General features: G+C 34.0%; 1 protein-coding gene and 1 pseudogene across 1 annotated transcript; both read right to left on the bottom strand.

Moving 5' to 3' along the window:
* Window positions 1-2,985: 2,985 nt before the first annotated feature.
* Window positions 2,986-4,097, bottom strand: LOC106332144. The gene has a single exon (XM_013770612.1). It carries the CDS (start codon window positions 3,935-3,937, stop codon window positions 3,659-3,661), a length of 279 nt encoding a protein of 92 aa, XP_013626066.1. The 5' UTR covers window positions 3,938-4,097; the 3' UTR covers window positions 2,986-3,658.
* Window positions 4,098-6,831: 2,734 nt separating this feature from the next.
* On the bottom strand, window positions 6,832-10,806 carry LOC106330058 (annotated as a pseudogene).
* Window positions 10,807-14,246: the final 3,440 nt, after the last annotated feature.

Genomic DNA, 14,246 nt, shown 5'->3' with positions numbered 1-14,246 from the left:
ATCCACTTCCGCAACTCGTAAATAGTCCCGGAGCCAGCCATTTTTTTTTCTTTCACGTTTTTTGTTGTTGGTGTGTTTAAAATGATGTTCAAACATCCATATTTATAGGAAATTTCGAATCTGGTAGTTGTAATTTTCCTATGAATTTACGACGAAAATTAATTAGGTGGCAAAAAAAAAACGTGTAACACCTACAAAGTTGGTGGATTCAAAATTTCCTCGCTAAATACACGTAAACTATTTCCTCGTAAATAACACGCAAAGTTTACGTCGTATTTACAAGGAAATAGTTTTTCCTCGTAAAATACTCGTCAAATTACATCCACTTTACGACGAAACACTTTTGTCGTTACGTTACGAGGAAATAACGATGACTTTAGTTTTCCACGTAAATTCCTCGTAAAATCGACGTAAATTTACGAGGATTGTTTTTCCTCGTTAAATTTCCTCGTTAAGCATGTGTTTTCTTGTAGTGCTTAATCTTTAAACCCTATATTGTTTTAGCTTAATATTGATCCCATAAAGATAAAGTGTAACCGTTGGTCTCTGTGGATTCGATCCTAAAGTGCTACATCGACGTACCATTCGATTGTGGTAGTGTGCACATTAGGTTAATTGGTGTGCGTATACGCATAATATCATATATTAACTTAGGATATCAAGATGTTGAATCCTGATTACCAAAAAAAAAAGATGTTAAATCCTGCATGTGTTCATATCGTCATTGATGTGATTAGCTGTATTTACAGTGTGCAAATACATAGTTTAGTGAATAACAAGGCCCTTTTGAATCGGAACTCGAAGCTATGATATACCAAATCAATGGAGAGATATGGCAAGCTATAGATTATAAGGGTTGCCAATATCTTTTCTTGGCTATATGCAAATTTGTTTAAGGGAGAATATTTAGGATGAAATGATGGTAGGGGCTGCGCGAACGCAAACTCCCTCTGCCACAAATTATGACATAGGCTCTTCCACTTGGGAAGACCTTAGGCCTAAGCACCCTTCCTTTATGTGCAATGGAAGTCGCTAGCCTAGGCCACTCATCTTCTTGATCCCGAGTACACCCTGTCCAGGTAAGTGATTTGCAAGAAGCCGCGAGTGTGTTTTTTGTATTGAGTTTCCAAAAGCCTTTACACGTATACGATGTGGGACGTTTATAAAATCTAATACTTTCCGCTGTTCTTATTTCTGCAACATGAACCGCGTGCCGTCTCAGTATCCCCTTTGTTGAACGCCGTGCAGGAGAGAGCTTGATAAATATGCGAACCGGCAAGCATTTGTTTAGATTTCTAGTGGGCCGGAATTTTGGGGCTCATATCAAGTAACATTTAACTAAAACAACAATGTCAGGACATCTGGGCATCTGCAGCAACTCAAGACCTTATTAAAAAAAAAAAAAAAACAAAACTTCAAAATGAAAATTTAAGAGTTAATTATTCCAACCATAGATCCTCAAAAAAATCTTTAAAAGTTTATTCATTGCATTACAGTTCTTGACATTAGCAAAAGTTACTAATAATGATAAAACTTTACAAATACATATAAAAGATACATTTAATATATTATACAACACACAATTTAACAATATTATATAATAAAAGATGACATAAATTACATATATAATAAAACAACACTCATACACACAAATTTTAGAAAATTACATATAAAATACCAATTAAGCATTATTTCCGTAATGCTCTCATATGTGCTCAATCAAAGCATTCCAAATAATATCAGCCATATTTCGATTATTTTGGAGGCTCAGGGTCCGGTTAACCGATGAATTCTGGTATTTTGATACACTGGTAAGATATGTAATATTTAAGTGTTTATGCAATTTTCTTTAATTTGTGCTAATTTTGTTTAGTGTATTTTTATTTTGTGTGAACTTTATTTAATGTATTTTTCTATTGTGAACTTTATTTAATGTATTTTTCTATTGTGTGAACTTTATTTTGATGTTATGTAATATTTATCATATTTTATTTTATTTTGGTACTTAAGTTACTCTAAATTAAGTTTCATATATATATATATATTTGTTAAAAGAAATAATTATAAGGACCAAAAAGAAAATAAAAGATAGTTTTGAGGATTTAAGGTTGAGTTGGAATGATAAAAACCTCAAAATTTGAAGATTTGAAGTTGAGTTGGAGATGCCCTTATAAAGGGTGGTATCAAACCTCATATAAGGTGGGCAGTGAACAGAAATCCGGAATTTTAAACTCGTCTGGGTATTCTTATATATCTGATCAGATTCAGATATTTAACTTTGGAAAATATTCAAGTTCGTTATTACTCAAAATTTTTGTATTTCAAAATTTACTATTAACTTAACTTTATTTTCTAGAATATAATAGGTTGGACAATTAATAAGTTATGAGATAAAAATTTGAAAATATAGCATTTATTGTTCCGAGAATTTGAATGTAGCTTATGTTAAAGCATGAAACAAAGAAAGTTCACATACATTTTAAGTGAGTAGCAAATCACTTTGTCCATAATTATACATATATTATCTGATCTTAAGCTGTAGGCATCATCGATATAAAACATTTTGAACAAAATGAAAAAAATACATTAAAAATATAGAGTTGTATATATATTCGGTTGTTGGATTTTCATTAAAATTTGGATATTACTGTTTGGGTTTGGATATCCAATCTGGTTCGGATATCCAATATTCCAATCTATCTTATTTGAATATCTCTTAAGATATTTTTATATTTTTGTTCGATTTTAATTCATATTTTTGATCGATTCAAGTTTTCCGATCCAGATAAAATGTCAGTGCCTCTGAACAAAGACGAGAATATTCAATTTCTGGCAGTCCTAAACAATTGAAGCAAGTTATTAGTTAGTGGAGCCAACCTCAACCAATGGGGTTATCTTCGGTCCAAAATCGTCTTAACTACATCTCGTACTTATGGATAAAAAAAAAGGAAGAGCAACACTCTTTTTTTTTTGAACAAGAGCAACACTCTTTTTGACCCAAAATGGGTATGAAAAAATGGTTCCTCTGAACATATCTCAAATATAAAAACCAATTCTAAGCATAAATAAGTAAAACCTTAGCCTACCATCTTAAAAAAATTCAAAGTTATTACACACGAACGGCATCTAAATTTTTATCGAAATCCTTAAAATTTGTATAGCTCAAATGGATCAAAATTCATATGTCGTTTGTATCACTCAGGGGTTCTCCCTAACTCTCGATCCTTTTATGGGTCCTCTTATGTTGAAGTATTCAATGTTAAAAACAAAAAACAAAAATATTTATCATAACAGTGATGAAATCTGATCCGGAGCTGTTATCCGGCAGCTTGGCTGTGTCGTCTTACGGAGTCTAGTTTGCTAGGTCTATGGTTGTACCGTCTTTTCTTCAATTTCACTTGTTGCAAAGTTTGTTGCTTATCCCCATTTCTGAGATTATGGAATAAAATTAATATATATATATATATATATATATATATATATATATATATATCATAACCTATCCACATACCGTACTTTCATGAAATTTTGTGAAAAACTGTTCATCACAACTTTTCGTTTTGTACACTGATTTACTGAAATTAAAAAAAAACTACAAAGATCAAAAATATTCACATATGGATATGTTATGATTTATATATTATCATCTCCACCGGATCTAACAAGATCCCCAACAGCTCAGAAACATAACCGTCCTTAAAGATTCCTCCGCCTGCCTCAGCTTCTCGCTCGCCGCCGCACCAAATCTGCTCGATTCTAGATCGCCTCTGAGTCTCCGCACAGAAGACGACGACGGTGATGCGACGGAACTAAGCGGCGAAGCAGAACTAACTGAGGTCGATCCTTTGACGGCCGATCGGAGAGTCGTCGTATCGCCGCCGCTAGTACACTTGTCGTTCATCAACTCACAGGAAAACTGACTAATGAATCTGTTCATCTGCAGCAGATACACTTTGACTTTTCAAATTCTGAAGAGAGGAGTTCTCTTTTCGATTGAGAGATTATCGCTTTATATAGAAGGAAAAGTGAGAGAGCCTGAAGATTTGGGAGAAACAACCGGCTGAGGCGGTAAAACCGGAGACTCGACGATTCGTTGGGAGCGCTATTGGATAAGGGACTGCCACGTGGCTGTAAAGGGAAGTTCCCGACATGTTTGTGAGGATATGATCGATGAGTAAATGGATATTTTAATTTCTTTCTCTTTAAAGCGTTTTCATTCAAAAAATAAATTAAATATCTGCGTCGCTTTCCGCTGGATAATTATGCATGACGCTGGTGTAATCTCTTTTAACACGGGCGCGGGATGTATATTTTTCATACAATTTATAGTTTATAGATACTAAATAGTATAGATATAAAATAAATTTTTCATATTACATATTTGTTTTATATCACATGTCCGTGCACATTTTTTTTGGTTTTAGATATTTTATTTTCTGGATAATTACATATATATTTCAAAACACAACAATTAAATGGTTTCATTTGTGATACATTAGTTTATTATTCAGATTTTTTTGTTGTATTGTGCTATATATTTTTCTTATTTGACGTTTGTTGCATTAGTTAGATAGTAATATTTTTAAAAAACATCTAACCATGTATTAATATACAGTGTGAAAATAATTTTTTTTTAAAAAGGCTGTATTAATATAAAATTGAATATATGTATTTCATATTATATATATATATATATATATATATATGCATTTATTTTTTATACCACATAAATTGAAAAATCAAATATAAATTTTACAGAAAGTAAAGTATACATAAATTTTTTATCTGAATTTAATTTGATAAAAATATACACCCACCTAAATCTACATCTTATCTATTAATTTTATATTTATTAACATTGGGGTATATCACTTGATTTTATCATGCATTATCCAATAACTACATTAACATTATGGCGCAAATAAAAAAGTTGTAAATGAAGTCTATTTTATAACTGTTTATTCCGGGAAAAGAAACAAATACGTGTATCCAAAAACGTAACCACTTTTTTCATTTTTCAAAAAAATTTCGGGCGGTCGGCTTACCTCTCTCTTATCTCTGCTTTGATGTTCATCTGTAGAAAAGGGATGAAGAGTCAAATCCACTGAAATCTACAATTTTATGTTTATCCACTTCATTCACTCAACTATTTGCTAAGTCGATCGATCTTTTTACATGATACACTTACCAATGACACATCTTCTTTTATTTCTTGGTGTTTGTGGTGAAAGCATGCTTCCATGAATGTAAACATTTCGCTTGAACTCTCCAATTGTTCTTGAAAGGACTAAGTTTTGTGAGTAAGAGCCATGACCATAGACATTGTTAGGATCTCAATTTTTTTATATGTGTTTGACGAAAATAGAAGAGATATACAGTGAAACCTCTATAAATTAATAATATTGGGACTATACCAAAACTATAATTTTTTTATTAATTTATAGATATATTAATTTATCGATATACTAATTGAACCAAAAACTCAATTTGAGACTATAAAATTATATTATTTTATAGAGATTTTTAGCGTATATTACTTTATAGAGTATTAATTTAAAGAGGTTATACTGTATATACTGCCGATTGGAAAATTAGGCTAAATTAGAAAAACTAAGAAATGATTTGGTTAGTTTTGATAAACTCGCACAATCTAACCAAAGTTTTTTAAATTTTTAATATATATTCCTTTTTATATTTTATCTTATTTAAAACAGAATATACCTTATTAAATAAGGAAAATGTGTTTTGCAAGTTGGATATCATTCATTGGCATGCTTCCATGAATGTAAACATTTCGCTTGAACTCTCCAATTGTTCTTGAAAGGATGAAGTTTTGTGAGAGGAGTAAAAGCCGTGACCATAGACATTGTTAGGATCTCATTTTTTTATATGTGTTTGACGAAAATAGAAGAGATATATATACTGTCGATTGAAAAATTAGGTTAAATTAGAAAAACCACGAAATGATTTGGTTAGTTGTGATATACTTGCAAAATCTAACCAAAGTTTTTAAAATTTGTAATATATATTTCTTTTATATTTTACCTTATTTAAAACAAAATATACCTTATTAAATAAGGAAAACGTGTTTTACAAGTCGGATATTATTCATTGATTTGTGGGACTGCATAAAATTAGCAAAAAAAAAATCATAATGTTGTTCTGATATTTTTTAAAAGGAGACTTCGTATTATTAGGAAATGAAATCGTAATGTTGTTTTGATTTTTATAAAAGGAATATTTAGTTATGATATTCAAGCACACTAAATTGTCATTGCTTAGAATTAGAAATTGTCAAGCACACTAAATTGTCATTGCGTAGAATTAAAACTCAGGGTCGAAATGTACTCTTGTTTTAATAGATTATATTTTCAATAGAGCAATATAAAGAGCTGCGGTAACTCTTGCTGGAGTATTAAAAAGAGAGTGGCAATTGTTCCCAGTTCAGTTTGAAACGTGGTAATTTTGGATTAATATAAAGATTATCTCCTTTGAGATTCAACTCAGTGGCGGATCTAGAAAATAGATACAGTGGGTGCAAAATTTAACATATAATTAATTTAAACAAAAATTAATCTATTCTATTAAAATAGCAGTGTGACCCATTGATAAAAGTATGGTCCAACTATTATTTCTTTTATCTTTATCATTATTTAGAATATTATTTATTATGCTTTATGCCATTAGACCTATATTTAAATTACCAATTGAAAAGACCTAAAAAGATGTAAAACAAAAAATATACCCGCCCTTTTTAAGGGCGGGTCAGAATCTAGTATTTTATTAAATTTGCAGTAAAAAATCCAGCTAATATGATAAAGAAAACAACTTTTACAAAACAACTCTACGCTCATTCATCTTTTGAAATCTTTCTATCACTCTCTCATTTGAAACTGAGTCAAACAACTCTTTTTCAATAAAGCAAACCATACAATCACTTAGAAATTGATCTCCAATTCGATTACGTGCAGCTGTCTTCATTAGTTTCATTGCTGAAAAACATCTTTCGACACTTGCGGTGGTAACCGGTAAAGTTAAAACTAACTTTAGAAGTCTGTAAACCAAAGGATGTGCAATATGTTTCTGAGTTTTCACCATCAAACATGAAAGATCTCCAAGATTCTTCACATTCTTAAACCTCTCATCTCTGCGTATATTATCGATGTAGATTTCAAGTCGCTGCTCTAAAGATAAAAGCTCACCATAGCTAAAATCATCTGGATAGAACTTAGCTAATCTCACCAACTTTTCCTTGTCAAACCCATGGAATGAATCAATCGGAATTTGCAAATCCAGAACTGTGCAAAAGCAGTTGACCTTATAATGATCCATATTGGTTATGCTGGTTCTCTTTCTTGGCCTCCTAGGATCAATAAAATCTTCTTCCATGATAAGAATTTCAGCATCGTGTTTCTTACAAAAAGAAGCAACCTTAGCCATAAGCAATTCCCAACCATCATCTCTAAGCTTCTGCAGTTCTCGCTTAGTGGATTCTACCAGTGACATAGCATTCAAAATATCTTGATCTTTCTGTTGCAAATCCAATGACAAATTTGCAGTGAACCCCAAAATTAACAACATTAGATGCAAATAGATCACACAATCAAATGTGTGAAAATATCTGAGAAGACCATATGCTTGATGTTTCTTTACGTCTTCTATGCCTTCATCCTGGATATACTCGAGAACTTTAATGATAGTAAAAACAATTCTTCCAGCCTCAACAATGTTTTGTGATGAGAACACCAACGAGTAGTTGCAGATCTTGATAAAGAACGTTCCTGATTTTGTCCTGTCCCAGTCTTAACATCACCGCTGCTGAATCTTTTTTCTAAATCTTCACGTTGAATTTCTCGAAACATATCCTGTCTACAAGAAGCCCCAACAGCATTCAACAATGTAGAAATCTTATTAAAAAAATCAGCAATATCAAAGTGTTTTTTTGCAACTGCCACCAGAACTAGCTGAAGCTGATAAGCAAAACAATGAACATAATATGCTGAACTAGTTTCTCTAGCAACCAATGATCTCAATCCATTGAACTCACTACTCATATTACTAGCTCCATCATAACCTTGCCCTCTCACATTTTTAATGCTCATCCCATATCTAGCAAACAAATCATCTATAGCAGACTTTAGAGCTAGTGAAGATGTTTCTTTTACATGAACAACTCCAATAAACCGTTCTTTGATTGCTCCCCCTTTATCAACAAACCAAAAGCAACACCCATCTGCTCTTTATGAGAAACATCAGCAGACTCATCAACCAGCAAACCAAACACACCATGGACAATTTCTTCTAAAATAGCTTGTCGTATTTCTTCTGCAAAGGAATGGACAATATCTTTTTGAATCACTGGAGAAATCATCTGGTTATTTCCTGGAGCATTATTCAAAATAACCTTACGTATAGCATCATTTTGTTCTCCTGTGTATTTCACAAGTTCCAAGAAATTTTCTTTATTCACAGCCTCTTCTTTCTCAGTATGGCCACGAAAAGGTAATCCTTGTCGTAACAAGAATCTGGAAGCATTAATCGAAGCATTTAAGCGAATACGATACTCACTTTTCACCTTATCATCTTGCTTAAACAGAGCATGTACTATAGATTGGTTTTGATTCATCAAATCCTCACACATCTGAGCAGCAATAATATGAGTACTGTTGGGTGGTTTACCCATATGAGTAAGCAATCTATCTGGCTTATTCCAACTACTAAACCCTTCTTTCACAAATGCATCACTACCACCTTGTTTTCGTACCTCATCTTTAAATAAGTAGCAATATAAACAAAATACACTTTCTTTTGATATGCTATACTCGAGCCAACTACCATATTGATCAAACCAGGCTGGATTGAATCGCCTTGTCGAACCAGATATCAATATTTGTTTAAATTTATGACCATAAGGTTGGCATGGACCTTTAGGTAGATATCTACGTCTAACCTCGTCTCGTCATTTTGCTGGATAATTCATTATGTCTTTCTTTTCACCGGGGTCAGATGGTAAATCATCGATATTGCTATCATGTACTGGAGGAGATTTTCTTTTGTCTTTCCTTTCACCAGATTTAGATGGCAAATCGTTGATATTGGCCTCAGGTACAGGAGGTATTTTTGAAATATTTTTCCATTAAATTTTTCTGGAAAACAAAAAAAAATTTGTTAAACAATTTAGTCGTACGGTATGAATTTTAAAACTACACTTTGACAATTAAAAAGACGACATGACCAAAACTTTATAATACTTTATCATCATCGCATCACTAGAAGAGTTTAGTTTCTGTAAACTATAATAGGTTACTTTAGTTTTAAACTTATACAATTAAAATAAACTATAACTATGAAACTATAAGGCAAAAAGTTACCTCTTTCTAGAAGACGACGAAGAGCACAGATGAGAAGGAAATTTTTGATTAGGGTTTTTTTTTTTAATTTGTATATTAGTTAAATAACTTTATAATTATGTCAATTTTCTAAAATAAATAAATTATTTCTGAAATGGGCTTTGGGCAATATAATTGAGTGGGCTGTGGGTGCAAAAAAAAAATTTTTTAATGGTGGCAAACTTTTTTTAATAAAAGAACTCTTAATAATTTTTTTTTGGTGGTGGCAGCTGCCACTTCCCTAGTCCACGTGGGTCCGTCCCTGATTCTACTATTCCAAAAACAAGTACGAAGCTTTTATATGAAAAATCTTTGGTCTTCCACATACAAGATAGATTTGTGTTAGTTTACTTTGAATCTCTACTGGTGTATCTTTTTTCTATATTTGTTTTGGTAGTTTTCATTGTTTAGAATTATCTGTCTAGAAGATTTAATAACACGATCCATGGAAAAAAAAAAAAAACTATGCATGACGCTGACCCAAAAAATGTCAATAATAATACGATGTTTTAGTTTGACGATAGACATATTGTGATGTTTTTTTTTGGTCGAATATGTGATGTTTATTTATCATTTCCAAATAACGAATTTTTGTTTTACATCGTTTTGACAGTTGGGAACTGACCAATTGTTTATATTTAAAATTTCGGGTTTAATTGTTTACAGTTTATAAACTTAAACGAATGTTTTAAAATTGTTTTTACATTCTTAATTATCTATTAAAAAAATTTAAGATGCTTTCCCACTTTGGATGTTTGCTGAAGTGGCAAACTTGTCTGCCAAGTATGTAGTTGTTTTCTTCCTCTTTAAATATTATTATAGACTATTAGCTACTTGAATCTGAGATTGCCTCCTAAGCATCGTCGTTCACTTATGTGGAACACTAATCTAAATATTAAGGATCATCTTCAGAGTTCTCATCTAATCAAAAGAAACGATTAATTATGTTTGGTTCTTGTCAGGGGCAAAGTCAGGCGGAAGAGTATGGGTGCACGTGCGCTCATTGTTATTTTAATTTAAACGTTTACACTAGATCGGATATATTTTTTGTTTTAATTATTTTTTAAAATTTTAATTTTAATTTTATGTTTTGTATAGGGGAAATTTTACTTTTACACTTTATTTGATACCATAATTTAACTTTGCCATCAATCTATAGACATTTTCATAAATACCTAAATCATTAATGGCCAAATGACTAAACTAACCTTTTTAATCTATCTCTGATTTTCCCAATCTTAAAATCTCGTTGTCGTCTTCTTCGTCAAGCTTCGGTGCCATCTTCATCAAACCTCGCCGTCGCCGTATTCAAGAGGCGATTGAACGAGTCATATATATAGGTAGCTGCACATCTCAAAAATGAGCGCATCCCTCCGGTGTTCAATCGGCGACGTTGCTGCTCCTTCCTCCTGAACATTGTTCTCTCTCCTCTTATCTCTCAGCTCCGGTGAATCCTCCCTTCAGCTCCCGCCGATGACGCGTCTTCAGCAAATCCCGATGGTGTCATTCCTGCTTTCTTCCTCTGCACCGACGACTCAGATAACTCAGCTCAACCATGGCGTTCACCTAAGTTTGAAGAATCCCTCAGTTGCACATGGTATTGCTCTTGGGTTGATGTCTCCAGACCCTCCCGAACCACCAGATCCGCCGGATTTGGGATCTGTCATGGTGGAAGCAAATCTTGTGACAATCTCCTTTGAGTATGATCTTTCATCTTCTATGTATGGCCTTGATTTGCTTTAGGTTACGATGGGGATGGACTTGAGGGTTGTTCCGGCAGAGGAGTGGTGGGAAGAATGAGGGAGAGATTCTAGCCTCGACGGTGAACATGACCTAGGCCTTATGGTTACGGATTTTCTCGAAACGGGAGGTGGTGGAAGCGGTGGTGGTGGTGGTGATTCGTGGTGTATCAGCGATAGCGATTCTGAATTTCCGGATCCTTCTTACCTTTCCGATAAGATTCGGGTACCTTAGGTCGATTTGGTTGATTTTATTGGTGTTAGTATACGAATTGGGATCGTTTAGTTGATGAGGTTCCTTATGATCATGTTGAAGGGTAGAGAATAGCGATGGAAATGGTAGAGTGGATAATATTTTGTAGTGCTTGGACATATGGTTTAGTATGATGCCTTTAGCTTGCTATAGATTGTTGGTTCTTGATTATTGAAGGAAACATCCAAGTATATGCCTTATGCTGCTGCTGATAATGTTCTCCTTGCCATTTCAGAATAAAAGTACAGCAAATAACATCATTGATTTTGTTTGAATGGTATCAGTACATAGTTGCTAATCACATTCCAATGGATAGCACTTGCCTAGAGAATTGTTGCCAGTGTGCTCTCTTCTGCTGCTTATAATGTTCTTGCAACTCCACAACCCTTTGTGGCTGAGGATTTCTTCACAATTTCAAGGCTCATCAAAATGGTGTATGATCACCTTTGTAGCCAAGTTTCTTGCTGCTCTTCATGCCTTTATTACCGCAGCATGTTCGGTAGCAGTTCACCGAGTGTCTCCTCTGATTCCCGTGGCTTCATTTCACCAATTAGCACTTACGATGTTTCAATTTTAAGTTGCTTAAGTGTTTTGTTTGTCTTTATCTGTGTGAGTGCATTAAATGTTAGAAAGACTTCTGAGAAAACTTCCCAGGAAAATTTCCAAATTTGTCTCAGATCTGAAAAACATGCATAACCAAAAGCATTCAGTGGCTTCGAAAAATTGAAAAGCTTCGAAAATAAGGTAAGTGCTTAAAACAACAAAAATAGTTTTCGAAAGGTAAGAGCTTTAAACAACAAAAGGTTACCAAATGAAATTTTTTTTATATAGATCTACCTTTAAAGGAGTGGAAGATGAGAACCATGTAATGAAAAATCTACAAAACAAAATAAATCGGTGAGAAAGACATGAGATAAAAATGATAAATTAATATAAAATTTGGTGTTTGTAAGTTCAAAAAAATTAGAGAGAGGTTGAAGAGTTTAAGAATGAGAAACATTACATTTTTGTTGAAAGCATTTGTGAGGAAGAGATAAAATATATAATTTTTCTTTATTATTATTATTATTTTTTGACAGCGAGATATTCACAGACTCATATTGACTCTGTAAACCAAATCGGCAACTCCGCATCCATATGAACGACGAAAGACGGTTGTTTCCTAGCACTACGTGCCAAGCTATCCGCTCTTTGGTTCTCCGTTCGGGGAACATGGATGATGTCTGAGTTGAGGAAGCTTCTTCGTAAAAGCTTGATGTCTTCCAGGTAAGTTTCAAATGCTAGCAATTCTTCTGGTTCCGAAACCATCTTCACCAATTGAGAACAGTCCGTTGCAAACGTAACCTGAAACTGTCTTAAATTCTTCATACATTCCATTGCCCAAATCAACGCCTCCACCTCCGAGTGAAGAGGTGATAGACATGCCCTTACATTCCTTGCTCCTAATAAACCATCAAAACCTGGTAAGGTAGTATACCATCCTTGTCCCGAAATAGTTCATTTTCTTTCCACGAACCATCTATAAAACACCATCGTCCTGTAGTTTCTAATGTAGGTCGGGTCTGTACTTGCGTCTCCCTTCTTTGATCAGTGATAACCTGTGCTTCATCCCAAAGTGTCGATTCCAGTTCCGCTAATCTAAGTGTTTCCCTTGGATCAATATCCAGATTACTAAACACTTTATTGTTCCGACCTTTCCATATATACCATAATATCCATGCAAATTGGTGATTATCCATCTGTGGAGTAACTCGCCAAAAGAGATGATCCATGTTACCAAAAAAGGAACAAGTAGGGAAATTTTTTGGATTCGATGGTATTTTAGATAGTGCCCACACCTGACGTGCTGGAGGACATTCAAAAAACACATGATTAATTGATTCCTCCGGGTCTCCGCATCGAGCGCAACAAATATCCCCTTGTATTCCTCTCCCACGCAGATTCTTCAATACCGCTATACAACCTGAAACGAGTTGCCATAAAAAGTGCTTTAACTTCGGCGGGCACCGCACTTCCCAGCATAAAGCTTTTAACGGATCCACTGTGGGTCCATAAAAATCTGGTGGTTTTTCCTTATCAGGATAGACTCGTTCCACCTGATACCCTGATTTGACCGAATATTTCCCATTATTAGTGAAATGTCATCCATTCCTATCATCCATCTGATGTCTACTTAATGGAATACTTTCAATAATTTGTGCATCATGATGATCCACCAAAGCCCTGATTGCCTCAAGATTCCAAGTTTGGGATTCCAAATTAATGAGGGAATCCACTGTGAGATCCGGGTAACTGTTGTGAAGATTTTTGTTTGCTGGTCTCGGGCGAGTAGCTGGGATCCAAAGATCATTCCATACTGAAATAGATGAACCTGTTCCCACCCTTTTAATTAGGGCTGGGGACGGGGAGTAAGATCGGATCGGTTCAAGGGGTGAAGCATTCCTATAGCACCGTCCTTTAAAGACTCTAGAGAAAAGAGTGTTTGGTTTCCCAAGCAGCCTCCACAGTTGTTTTCCAAGCATCGCCGTGTTAAAATCCATAAGATCCTTAAAACCTAATCCACCATTGTCTTTAGGGAGGCATAACTTATCCCATGATTTCCAATGCATGCCTTTTGTGCTCCTTCCTGGACTCCACTAGAATTGAGCTACTGCACTCATTAATTTTTTAACTGTAGCTTTTGGTAAACGATAAACAGACATGACATGATTTGGCAGAGCCGTAACCACCGACTTAATAATCACCTCTTTCCCACCTTTAGTAAAATATCTTAAAGTCCATCCATTTACCCTATTATTCAAATGTTCTTGAACAAATTCGAACACTTGGACTTTAGATCCCCCAAGGCTTTCGGGTAACCCTAGA

The sequence above is a fragment of the Brassica oleracea genome, chromosome C3, assembly GCF_000695525.1.
Source record: "Brassica oleracea var. oleracea cultivar TO1000 chromosome C3, BOL, whole genome shotgun sequence".
In the NCBI taxonomy this organism is placed as follows: Eukaryota; Viridiplantae; Streptophyta; class Magnoliopsida; order Brassicales; family Brassicaceae; genus Brassica; species Brassica oleracea.
Note: the sequence above shows the minus strand (reverse complement) of the source record. Positions and strands in the feature narration are given on the sequence as shown.

Bases quoted from the DNA above. Each gene is read 5' to 3' on its own strand.
- LOC106332144 (XM_013770612.1), bottom strand. From the start codon at position 3,937: ATGAACAGATTCATTAGTCAGTTTTCCTGTGAGTTGATGAACGACAAG.